Here is a 12,821-nt window from a genome sequence, read left to right as displayed (position 1 = left end):
TTTTTGGTCTTCAAATCCCCGTCCGGGGGGAATTGCCAAAAAGCCGGACATGTCCGGGAAAATAAGAAAGGGTCTTGGGGCTTGGGTCTGGACTGGAGCCGCTGGGGCCAGCGCTGCTCGACCAGGGCCGGGGCCGGGCCCGAGCCGCTCAACCAGAACCGGGGCCCAAGCCGCTCGGCTGGAACCGGGGCCCGAGTCGAGCTGGGTCAGAGCCGCTGGGACCGGGGCTGGGGGTGCTCGGCCGTCGGCTGGAGCTGCTCGGCCGGAGCGGGGCCGGTGCCCCGGGGCCCGAGCCAAGCTGGAGTCGCTAGGGCCGGGGCTGCTCGGCCGGGGCTGGGGTTGCTCGGCCGGGGCCGGTGCTCTCGGCTGGAACTAGGGCCAGTGCCCCAGGTCCCGAGCCGGGCCAGAGACGCCGGAGCCAGAGCCTCTTAGCCGGGGCCAGCCGGCCGCCGGAGGGAGCCGCTCGGCCGGTGGGGCCGGACTGGGCCGCGCCTCCTCGCGCCCGCCCCAACCCCAACCCCAGCCCCAGCTTACCTGCTGCCTCCCTGTTTCAGGCTTCCCACGAACATTTGATTTGCGGGAAGCAGGGGAGGGGGAGGAGCAGGGGGCGGAGCGTTCAGGGGAGGGGTGGAGTTGGGGCGGGGACTTTGGGGAAGGGGCGGAGTTGGGGCGGGGGCGGGGCCCTGTGGAGTGTCCTCCTTTTTTTTATTAAAATATGGTAACCCTAGTCGGCAATAAACCGGGCCAAGCGCCTTCGCAACTGACCCAAGTCTGTGGTTTTTCTGGATAGTAGCTGAGGGGTGAAAATATTATCTCTCAAGGTCTTCTGAGCCAGCTGTCTGCAGAGCTGGAGCGGCACGCAGTGAGAACACACACGTATGCCAGCTGACAACAGGTTCTATGCCGTGACAGAATGTGAAGTAACTCGCAGGATCAGGGCCCCAGAGCTCATCACTCAGAAGAGATTCCCATCCCACGCAAAACAAAATGGGACTTTGTATGTATGTAGGGTCTGTCTTCTGATGGTTAGATTCCCGGAGGAGAGCACCCAGTTTGCGGGGAGCTCAGAGGGAGCAAGTACTACCCATGCACTATCCCTCTCTCCTGCCCCCTTGCTACATCAGTGGGTATGTCTATACTGAAACTAAAAGGCGTGTTCTTAACTCGGGACTGCCTGCTTGGGTTTTAACAGCAGGGAGGACGTGGCAACGTGGTTTTTAACTCGGGCCTAACTGCATTGCATAGGGCACAAAAATTCTCACATCCCTGCGCAACATAATTAAGCCAACATGAGCCCCATGGTAGACAGCACTAGGTTGATAGAAGAATTCTGCCGTTGACCTGGCTACTGCCTAATGGGAAGATGGATGAAGTACAGTGATAGGAGAACCCCTCCCGTTGCTGTCGTGATTGTCAACACTGAAGCACTACAGTGGCTCTGCTGTAGCATTTGAAGAGTAGACACAGTCCTGGTCTATACCTAAATATTAGCTGGACCTAGCTACCTCACTTAGGGCTGTGAAAAATGTTGTGGCCTATGTGAGGTAGTTAGGCCAACCTCGCCTCCACTGTAGACACAGCCAAGTTGACACAATAATTCTACCACGTCTTGGCGAGATGGGTTCTGTATATTGATGGATAAATCCCGTCTTTCGATGTAGGAAGTGGAACAGCTTCAGCGCTGTATCTGTGCCGCTGTAGCCACATACCTTCAGTCTGTACGCCAATGGTGAGCACTCTTGTTACCTGCCCAGTCTGATTCCCCAGTGGAATAATAGTATTCCGGAGCCACGCTGAGGTGGAAGCAGGGCTGGAGAGATGGGGTCTTTCCCATACAATTTCTGTGGTGTGTAGATTCTCAAGTATGAGCCACCATAAATAGGTGAGGATTGGTAAGGCTGCAATATAGTGTCTACTGAGCTGTCATCATTCTGTTAACAAAGTTGCTTTATGTCCTGAAGTGTGTTATGCAGACTTTCCCCTTTCAAAATATTAACATACGTCTTTCTCTCCATTTCTGCATCAGATTTATCCAGAAGGAGACCCTTAGGGCTGAAAATTGATCAGGCTTTACTGCTGGTGCACAATGAGTTGATCCATGAGAACTTGACAGTCTCCTGGCTTTCTGATTATTGTTACCAGGTAAACAGCCCTCTCCCTTTGTATGCTATGTAAGGTTTTGTTCTAGGGGAAGGCAAGAATATGGCACTGGACCCAGGGTCAGATTGCAGCTCATGTAGACAATCCTGAGCTTGTGGACACAATCTAGCTAGCTCAGGTAGCAGAGCAGTGAAGCCACAGGAATGTGAGCTTCATTGTGAGCTGTACAATCCTGCCCAGAACCCTGGATAATTACTCATGGGGCTAGCCCATGCGGCAGTGTGCGCTGCCACACGCCTTCACCGCTCCAGCACCTGAGCTAGCTAGATTAAAGCTGGGTTGTGTCTGCATGAGCTACAGTCACACCCTGTGACTGCAGTGTAGACAGGCCCAAAGACTTGTTCCCCTAAGGGATTGTGGAAATACTCGTGTTTTGAAAGTCCTAATTTTCTGTCGCTCAGTTTTTTCAGCTAGTTCTTGGATGGGCAAAGGATCCATGTCATAGACGGTGGGGAAAGGTGGACATCTTCCATGCTCCCCACCGCCTCCAAAATCTTCTCCCCCAACTCCTTTATCCCTCGTGAACCCTGACCCCATTCTGGACCCTCAGCCAGTGAATCTCAGATATCTCTGGGACTCAGACCCTCAACAATGTCTTGGGGGAAAGAGCAGCAGGATGCAAAAAAAGGATAGGTCTTTCCTTTGGATAATGAGATTGTCCATAGTTACAGTGCTATTATAAGGATTTCTTTTTAAGTTGGAAAGGTGTATAAACCCTCATGCTTTAGGGCATAAGCTAACCACCGATGACTGGTGAGGGGTTAAGAAGAAAGCTCCCTTATGGTCAGGTTATTCCATAATTACCTCCTTCGGGCTTTCTTGTATCTGCCTAGTGCTAGCCCTGTCAGAGACAGGATACTGGGCTAGCTGCTCTGATCTGATATGGCATTTCCTGTGTTCTTAGTGGAGTGTGTCTGGTGTTTTTAAATGATTAACTTTCCAGTATTTTAATTTATTCCTGTTTTGTAATTTGTATTTAATCTGTTGGGTTTTAGCCCTTTTGAAAATCCCACCTTGAGTGCCTAACTTTAGGCTCCTATTTTTGAAAATCTTGGCCAATAATTCTTCCTCCAGCCACAGCTCACAGAGATGTTACCTGCTTGCTGTTGGACAAGCCAGGCTTCCTTTGTACTCCTCTTCGAATTAAAAAAATAATAATTTTGCTCTACCTAGTAAAATCAAGTAGGTTTTTTGTTTTTGTAATCCTTCATCTGTCCTCATTTTCTAGTGCTTGTATCAAGATCTGGTATCCGTCCCAATGAGCAACACGTCGGGAAAGCCCAGCATTGTAGCAGTAGCAGTGGATTCTCAGCATCCAGTCACCCTACATCTCAATGGCACTGGGGCCGGCAGAGAGCTTCCCAGGTTTGTAACTGATCTGAAGATAATGTGTGTTGAAATAACCCACTAATGCTTACATTTTCTGTCACTTGCCAGCCACTGTCCCTAAAGTCTGTGGCCTCCTCACCACAGTTATTACTGAGCATTTGGGAAGCTAGATTTGCAATTTAATCTTCATAATACCAACAGTGTAAAAATATAGTTTGTTACGATAGTGCCTAGCTCACCCAATCACAAGTTGCACCCCGTAGAGCTATGTCCTGTACAGACACACATAGAGACAGAGGTTAAGGCCAGAAAGGACAACCAGACCATGTAGCCTGGCCTCCTGGATATCACAGGCCACTAGACCCAACAACAAAATCAGACCAAACGTCTATGAAGTCATGGTTCCCGCTACACAGTCAATAGCGTAAGAAGTCACGTGACATACGAAGGGTGGAGTGGGTCAAGGGTGGGCTGGAGCGATCAAACGATACAGTGGGGAAGCCAAACCAATGCTGACAGGAGAAGTGGCTTTGGGAGCTGCTCGGTGGCCAATCAAAGAAATGGCTGAATGAACAGTGCATTGAAAGCACCAAATCAGGGAGCCGGAGCCAAGCTGCAGTAACTGTGGCAACGCAGCTAGAAGACCTCACCAAGTAGGAAAAAAGAAAAATCTGGTCACAGGGTGGGGCCTTTACAGCCCCTGTCTCCTTTTGTATGTGCAGGGAGAGGGGGTCACTGCAGCCCCACTGCAAGGAGGGGCATGGGCCGTGTGCTTCCCAACATGCCCCTACCCTTCTTCCCATAGCCCTGTTTTCATAGCCCTTCCGTCCTTTCAGCCCACCTCCCAGCTGGCCTAGCCTGTATTCCAGCAGTCCCTACCACAGTACCTGCAGGCAGTAGCGATGGCACAGCAAGTCCCAGCACAGGTTCCCTTTCCATCTCCCTTAATTCTTTGCAGGATCCATTACCATTTTGGAGAATTTGGAAACTATTCGCTTGTGGTAAAGAGCTTCGATAGCAGCACCAAGATGATTTCCTGTGACATAATCATCAACGAAAGTCCTGTCAACAGCCATCTCCGTATGTAACGCTTTATTTCCCCCTTTCCTTGTGTACATCAAGTTGTTGGGTTTTTTTTCTTTCAGGAAATCATCTCATTAAAATTCACTTTAGCCCCCTTCCTAGCAAATCCTTGAGCCTAATGAACTCCCTGCATCCACTCCCTGTGCTCCTTCTCCCATGCCACAGAGCATCTGTTATCCATTTGGCCCGAGCAGTTAGCTGATATTCAGGGGTCTTGCAGATTGTTCCTATTAGGAGGAGGAATTGATGATGGAGTCAGGTATTTCTTTGATGTGATCCTGTTTATTTACAAAGAATGTACAAAGTCTTATTTCTCTGAACACAGTAGGAATCAAACAGCATGAGGCAGTTTCTTTGCTTAGAGTCCTAAGCCTCTTTCAGCCAGCACTCTACCCAAACATTCTCTCTCTTAGCTTTTTTTCAGAGTCATGCTACAGGCGCATCTCTGCCTGCATCTAGGCTTCCTTGCTACCTTCTCCAGGACATTTTGTGTTTTTTCTGCTGCTTCTAACACACAGACACACAGCTGCAATCAGATCAATGCCCTGCCTTTGTGATGAGACCTCTGGGAAACCCCTTGGACTATATGGCCCAGGCTTGCATGCGGCCCAGTCTTTGGGAGCTAGTTTTCCATTGGTTTAGCTATTACTGAACAAAGGGCCATTTTATTTTTCCCTCGTTTAGCCTGAATAGAAGGCAGCTATCAAACCCAACAGCTTCAAGGTGGTATGATTGCCCAACACCCATCATAACATATCTCTGGATTAAATACAGTGACCCCAGTAATTGCCTCCACTACAGTTTTGTCCTTCCTTCTTTCAACTCTGCCTTTCCCTTACTGCACAGCTTGATTTCTCTTCCCTGATGGACTCCCTCACTTACATCCTTCATTGCCCCTTCTCCGGCTTCGACTCTCTCTTCAAATCCACTCCTCTTCATGTCCCTGCCTCCCTTTTGGCCAGAGATTCTGCTACTTAGGGTATGTCTACACTACGAAATTAGGTCGAATTTATAGAAGTCTCCGTGAAATCAACAGCCTGCTAAACCCAGGGTTTTGAGTTCAATCCTTGGGGGGGCCATTCTGTGTGACAGTTGTTTGTGTTTCTCCCTGATGCACAGCCACCTTTGTTGATTTTAATTCCCTGTAAGCCTTGTCATCACTCGCCCCTCCCTCCCTCCATCAGACAATAGTTTTGCGCCTTTTTTCAGCCCAGATGCCATAGCACTGGGATCATGGAGCCCGCTCAGATCACCGCGGCAATTATGAGCACTATGAACACCACGCGCATTGTCCTGGAGTATATGCAGAGCCAGAACATGCCAAAGCAAAACCAGGCGAGGAGGCGATTGCAATGCGGCGACTAGAGTGATGAGGAAATTGACATGGACATAGACCTCTCACAAAGTACAGGCCTCAGCAATGTGCAAATCATGGTGTTACTGGGGCAGGTTCATACCGTGGAACGCCGATTCTGGGCCCGGGAAACAAGCACAGACTGGTGGGACCGCCTCGTATTGCAGGTGTGGGACGATTCCCAGTGGCTGCGAAACTTTCGCATGCGTAAGGGCACTTTCATGGAACTTTGTGACTTGCTTTCCCCTGCCCTGAAGCGCCAGAATACCAGGATGAGAGCAGCCCTCAGAGTTGAGAAGCGAGTGGCGATAGCCCTGTGGAAGCTTGCAACACCAGACAACTACCGGTCAGTCGGGAATCAATTTGGAGTGGGCAAATCTACTGTGGGGGCTGCTGTGATCCAAGAAGTAGCCAACGCAATCAAAGATCTGCTGTTATCAAGGGTAGTGACTCTGGGAAACGTGCAGGTCATAGTGGATGGCTTTGCTGCAATGGGATTCCCAAACTGTGGTGGGGCGATAGACGGAACCCATATCCCTATCTTGTCACCGGAGCACCAAGCCACCAAGTACATAAACCGCAAGGGGTACTTTTCAATGCTGCTGCAAGCCCTGGTGGATCACAAGGGATGTTTCACTAACATCAACGTGGGATGGCCGGGAAAGGTACATGATGCTCACGTCTTCAGGAACTCTGGTCTGTTTCAAAAGCTGGAGGAAGGGACTTTCTTCCCGGACCAGAAAATAACCGTTAGGGATGTTGAAATGCCTATCGTTATCCTTGGGGACCCAGCCTACCCCTTAATGCCATGGCTCATGAAGCCGTACACAGGCAGCCTGGACAGTAGTCAGGACCTGTTCAACTATAGGCTGAGCACGTGCCGAATGGTGGTAGAATGTGCATTTGGACGTTTAAAAGCGCGCTGGCGCAGTTTACTGACTCGGATAGACCTCAGCGAAGCCAATATTCCAATTGTTATTGCTGCTTGCTATGCGCTCCACAATATCTGTGAGAGTAAGGGGGAGACATTTATGGCGGGGTGGGAGGTTGAGACAAATCGCCTGGCCGCTGATTACGCGCAGCCGGACACCAGGGCGGTTAGAAGAGTACAGCAGGGCGCAGTGCACATCAGAGAAGCTTTGAAAACCAGTTTTGTGACTGGCCAGGCTACGGCGTGAAACTTCTGTTTGTTTCTCCTTGATGAACCCTTCCCCCCCCCCCCCCGGTTCACTCTACTTCCCTGTAAACTAACCACCCTCCCCTCCCCCCTTCGAGCACCGCTTGCAGAGGCAATAAAGTCATTGTTACTTCACATTCATGCATTCTTTATTAATTCATCACACAACTAGGGGGATAATTGCCAAGGTAGCCCAGGAGGGGTGGGGGAGGAGGGAAGGAAAAGGACACACTGCAGCTTAAAACTTTAAAACTTTAACACTTATTGAAGGCCAGCCTTCTGATGCTTGGGCAATCATCTGGGGTGGAGTGGCTGGGTGGCCGGAGGCCCCTCCACCGCGTTCTTGGGTGTCTGGGTGAGGAGGCAATGTAACTTGGGGAGGAGGGCTGTTGGTTACACAGGGGCTGTAGCGGCGGTCTCTGCTCCTGCTGCCTTTCTTGCAGCTCAACCATACGCTGGAGCATTTCAGTTTGATGCTCCAGCAGCTGGAGCATCGACTCTTGCCTTCTGTCAGCAAGCTGACGCCACCTATCCTCTTCAGCCCGCCGCTTGCTCTCTTCAGCCCACAATTCAGCCCTCCACCTCTCCTCTCATTCATATTGTGCTTTTTTGCACTCTGATATTGACTGCCTCCACGCATTCTGCTGTGCTCTGTCAGCGTGGGAGGACATCTGGAGCTCCGAGAACATATCATCCCAAGTCCGCCGTTTTCTCCTTCTAATCTTCACTAGCCTCTGCGAAGGAGAAACATTTGCAGCTGGTGGAGGAGAAGGGAGAGGTGGTTAAAAAAGACACATTTTAGAGAACAATGGGTACACTCTTTCATGTTAAATTTTGCTGTTCACATTACACAGCAGATGTGCTTTCGTTACAAGGTCGCATTTTTCCTCTTATATTGAGGGTCTGCCGGTTTGGTGTGAGAGATCACTCACACAGTGTCAGGCAACAGAATTCGGCTTGCAGGCAGCCATGGTAAGCCACAGTCTTTTGGCTTTTTTAACCTTCATAACATGTGGGAATGGTTTCAAACAGCAGCGCCCTCGTTTCCCATACCAAGCACCCATTGGGTTGGCCATTTAAAATGGGTTTGCAAAGTAAAAGGAGGGGCTGTGGTTTCCAGGTTAACATGCAGCACAAACCCAACTACCCCCCCACACACACCCAGTTCTCTGGGACGATCACTTCACCCCTCCCCCACACCGCGTGGCTAACAGCGGGGAACATTTCTGTTCAGCCGAGCAGGAACGGGCACCTCTGAATGTCCCCTTAATAAAATCACCCCATTTCAACCAGGTGACCGTGAATGATATCACTCTCCTGAGGATAACAAAGAGATAAGGAATGGATGTTGTCTGCATGCCAGCAAACACTGGGACCATACGCTGCCATGCTTTGTTATGCAATGATTCCAGACTACATGCTACTGGCCTGGCGTGGTAAAGTGTCCTACCATGGCGGACGGGATAAGGCAGCCCTCCCCAGAAACCTTTTGCAAAGGCTTTGGGAGTACATGAAGGAGAGCTTTCTGGAGATGTCCCTGGAGGATTTCCGCTCCATCCCCATACACGTTAACAGACTTTTCCAGTAGCTGTACTGGCCGCGATTGCCAGGGCAAATTAATCATTAAACACGCTTGCTTTTAAACCATGTGTAATATTTACAAAGGTACACTCACCAGAGGTCCCTTGTGTGCCCTCAGGAGCACGCCTTGGGTGAGTTCAGGGGTTACTGGTTCCAGGTCAAGGGTGATAAACATATCCTGGCTGTTGGGGAAACCGGTTTCTCCGCTTCCTTGCTGTGAGCTATCTTCATTGTCTTCATCATCATCTTCCTCGTACCCCGAACCTGCTTCCCTGTTGCGTGATTCTCCATTGATGGAGTCAAAGCACACGGTTGGGGTAGTGGTGGCTGCAGCTCCGCGTAGAAGCGGCATGTTTACGGCTCTGCCCCGGACCTTCCGTTTGCCTCTCTGGCTTTGTGGTAGGCTTGCCGTAGCTCCTTAATTTTCACACGGCACTGCTGTGCGTCCCTGTTATGGCCTCTGTCCTTCATGGCCTTTGAGACCTTTTCTAATATTTTGCCATTTCATTTACTGCTACGGAGTTCAGCTAGCACTGCTTCATCTCCCCATATGGCGAGCAGTTCCCGTACCTCCCGTTCGGTCCATGCTGGAGCTCTTTTGCGATCCTGGGACACCATCATGGTTACCTGTGCTGATGAGCTCTGCGTGGTCACCTGTGCTCTCCACGCTGGGCAAACAGGAAATTAAATTCAAAAGTTCGCGGAGCTTTTCCTGTCTACCTGGTCAGTGCATCTGAGTTGAGAGTGCTGTCCAGGGCGGTCACAATGAAGCACTGTGGGATAGCTCCCGGAGGCCAATAACGTCGAATTCCATCCACACTACCCCAAATCCGACCCGCAAAGGCCGATTTCAGCGCCAATCCCCTCGTCAGAGGTGGAGTAAAGAAACTGGTTTAAAGGGCCCTTTAAGTCGAAAAAAAGGGCTTCGTCGTGTGGACGTGTCCAGGCTTAATTCGATTTAATGCTGCTAAATTCGACCTAAACTCGTAGTGTAGACCAGGCCTTACTTCTGGGAAAATATTGACTCTGTGTAATGTGAGCTCTCCTCCTTCCCTTTCCTCTGCCAGCCCTGCTATGCCATCACCTTCCCACACTCCGCTACCTGCTCCTTTCTCAGACATTGGATGGTCTCTCGTACCTTCTTCCTCCAAACCCTTGATCCTATCACTTCCTTACCTCCCTAACAACTGCCTTTCTTCTTCCGCTCTTACTTATTCGTGCTCTCTTCCTCTCGTCCAGCTCCTCCTCTTAATATCGTCTGTTCCCGTGATTGTCGCCAATGAACCCATTCCTGTCTGAGACATCTGCATCCTTCTTCGCTTGTTAGCTATGCCCTCCTTCCCAGCTTTCCATGAGGTTTCCTGACTCCATGCTTGACTGCTCTCCTGCCTGCAGTGTCTACCCTTTCCACTGTCCTGTCAGTTTCTGCTCTCCCTTGGTGCCGGGGACAGGCCACACTGCATCAATATGCTCCAGTTGGTTGTGTAAGACAGTCAAAAATGTGTGCAGGGTTGCTGGGTTGTTTTAAAGTGCATCAGACCCTTCTCAGTGATGTCTGGCTCAAAAGCATCCCAAACAAACAGTGAAAGCTGGATTCAGGAGACACCCAGCGGCACAGCCAGCTGCCTTCCAGGTCTCTCCTCATATGGGGAAGGGGCAGGATATATATACGCCTTCATCTCCTAGGATGCCTTACCCCACCCAGGACCACAATCTGGCTGCCGGGAAAGACGTTTGCCAAGGCTGGAAACTGCCCTGAGCCAGGCCTTTTCCTCACCATGGAGGGAGGAGGAGCTTTCCAGCCTGCCCTGTTCCTGGAGCACCACTTGTGGGCCCTAAAAGCAGAGCTGGCAGTGTTTTCTCCCAGAATGCCACTCTGATACCCCTTTCTCTTGCTCTTTGACCTTGATCTGTCACACAGGTATGTCTCCCAGCAAAACGTGCAGAGGCATAATGCTGCCCCAGGTGGTCTCCCTCATTACAGTGTCCCTTGGGCTTCTGTCCTTGGCCTGCTGCTCTTCTCCTTCTGTATCTCACTATTTATTTCTATACGTTACATCAGCACGCAGAGGCCTTGACCAGGATTGGGCCCCGTTGTGTGCGGTACTGTACGAACACATAGCACAAGCTAGTCCCTGCTCCGAAGAGCTTACAGTCTAAACGGACAAGACAGACACACAAAAGCAAAACAGTCACAAGGTATGTGTCTGCGTTCTGTTTTAAGATTTAGATTCCACTTCCTCCTCCTCCCAAAACACACCCAGCCAGCTGGTTCCTCTGCACTCGGTGTGCCCTGCTTCTGCCACAAAGCTTTGGGTTTGTTTGTGTAACCTTGTCTAGTCACCCGTTTTGTTTTATGTTAATGCCTGTTGTCTCGCTTCTCTGTGTGTCCCTCCCAGAGCTGTTTCAGTCTCTAATCAGCACCCTTCCCCATTCTTGCTCTTTGTAGTAGATAATTCTTTAATGTTTCCTATTCCTTTAACTCTAAAGAGACTACACCGGTGTGAAGAAGTGATTTTTTTTTTTTTTTTTTCCTGGCCATACCAAAAATTGGGTAGGGTGGGGGTTAATTTCAGGTTGAACAAAACATTTTGTTTTGGTTTTGAGCTTTATTAAATGTTTTTTTATTTTTAATAAAACTGAAGTAAGCTTTGACATGAAAAGTCATTTCAGATCAAAAAATTGAAATGCTCCAAAAAGGTCAAAGTGAAATGTTTTGTTGTTTTGGACTATTTTTAGATTTTTTTTTTTTTGGAGGGGCAAACAAATTGGCAAATTTGTCTTAAATTTGTGAAATATTTCAATGCCCCCGAATCTGCATTTTTTTTGGTGAAATAGTTTTGACCAAACTGTTTCCCTCAGCTCTAACAGAGACATTCCCCATGCTTGCAAACTCTGTACGTCTTTGACTCCTCTACCTCTTTTACTCCTTGCATTCAGGCTGTTTCTAAATCCAGCCAGTTTTTCCTTTACAACATATACCAAATCAATCCTCTCCCTGTCGCCCCTGCTACCACTATGATATGTTTTGCCTTGGTTATTTTTATACTGGAATATACAGTCACTAGGTTGCACTTGCCTTTGGGTTTTTTTGCGGGGGCTTGTGTACTCACATAACAATACCTAGCATTTTCATCACTAGAACTCAAAGTGCTTCACAGTCTTCAATGTGTACAACAGCCACAGGGCTGAGGGAGGGAAGTATTATGCCCATTTTACAGATGGGGAGCTGAGCCACAGAAGCTAAGTGACTTGCCCAGTGTCACACAGGACGTCTGTGGCAGAGCAGATAATTGAACCTTGGTCTCCCAAGTGCCCTAGCCCCTGGTCAATCCTTCCTTAGGGTTACGGTACCACTCAGTGAGGTTCCTGTAGCGAGCTGTAGGCCTGACTTCTCGTTGGGTTACTCCAGTTTTATATAAGTATAACGCATTGATGTATCAGGCCCAGAATGCCCATTGTTTTTCTTACCTCAGCTATGAAGATGTCTCTTCTTTTCCTGCAGCTATCCTGTATGCATTCCTCATTTATGTGGGGGTCCTCAGTATCCTGACAGTGGGACGAGTCTTCGTGATGTAAGTGGACGTTGTTTGTGAAACATTCCTGTACACGTTAGAGACTCTCTGGGGGTTTTTGTTGTAGATGAAAGCAGACTCACTATTATTATTTATTATTTGTATTGCCATAGCGCCCAGGAGCCCCAGTTATGAACCAGGGCCCTTTGTGCTAGGCGCTGTACAAACCCAAAATAAAAAGATCCTGCTGTGTCATGAGTGCAAACCGGGAGCTGGGCTGTCTTACAGCTGGCGTCTCCTGTTCATTGGAGCTAGGCTGATTTGCACCAGCTGATTACCTGGCCTTTCGTTTGCTAGGGGCCAAGCTCTTGATTTAAGGATAAGAAATTTATTCCACAGATTAACTGCTGACTGAATTTAGTAGAGCTACTGTGAAACAAAGGAGTTAATGGGGGACTGGGTGGCTCACAGTATTGGCAATGGAACATGGAACCTTTCACTTCTTCTGGTCACGATGGGTAGTGTCTGAAAGTCTGAACAGTCTGACAGCTGTTGATGCTAGAGAGTCAAGGTGGGGGAGGTATTATCTTTTATTGGGCCAACTTGTGTTGGTGAGAGAGAC

General features: G+C 49.4%; 1 protein-coding gene across 2 annotated transcripts in view; it reads left to right on the top strand.

Moving 5' to 3' along the window:
* The window catches only part of HGSNAT (heparan-alpha-glucosaminide N-acetyltransferase), a 30,396-nt gene that overhangs the window by 3,411 nt on the left and 14,164 nt on the right, over positions 1-12,821 (top strand). For both annotated transcript variants that reach the window (XM_026653319.2, XM_026653320.2), the window contains exons 2-5: positions 2,027-2,142; positions 3,389-3,525; positions 4,448-4,569; positions 12,190-12,259. In XM_026653319.2, coding sequence (XP_026509104.1) covers positions 3,419-3,525; positions 4,448-4,569; positions 12,190-12,259 — 299 coding nt within the window. In that variant the 5' untranslated portion in view covers positions 2,027-2,142; positions 3,389-3,418. The remainder of the gene's footprint in view (positions 1-2,026; positions 2,143-3,388; positions 3,526-4,447; positions 4,570-12,189; positions 12,260-12,821) is intronic.

This window comes from Terrapene carolina, unplaced genomic scaffold (assembly GCF_002925995.2).
Source record: "Terrapene carolina triunguis isolate 2854851 unplaced genomic scaffold, T_m_triunguis-2.0 Scaffold136, whole genome shotgun sequence".
In the NCBI taxonomy this organism is placed as follows: domain Eukaryota; kingdom Metazoa; phylum Chordata; order Testudines; family Emydidae; genus Terrapene; species Terrapene triunguis.
The sequence above is the reverse complement of the archived record's forward strand: the minus strand, read 5'-3'. Positions and strand labels throughout refer to the sequence as shown.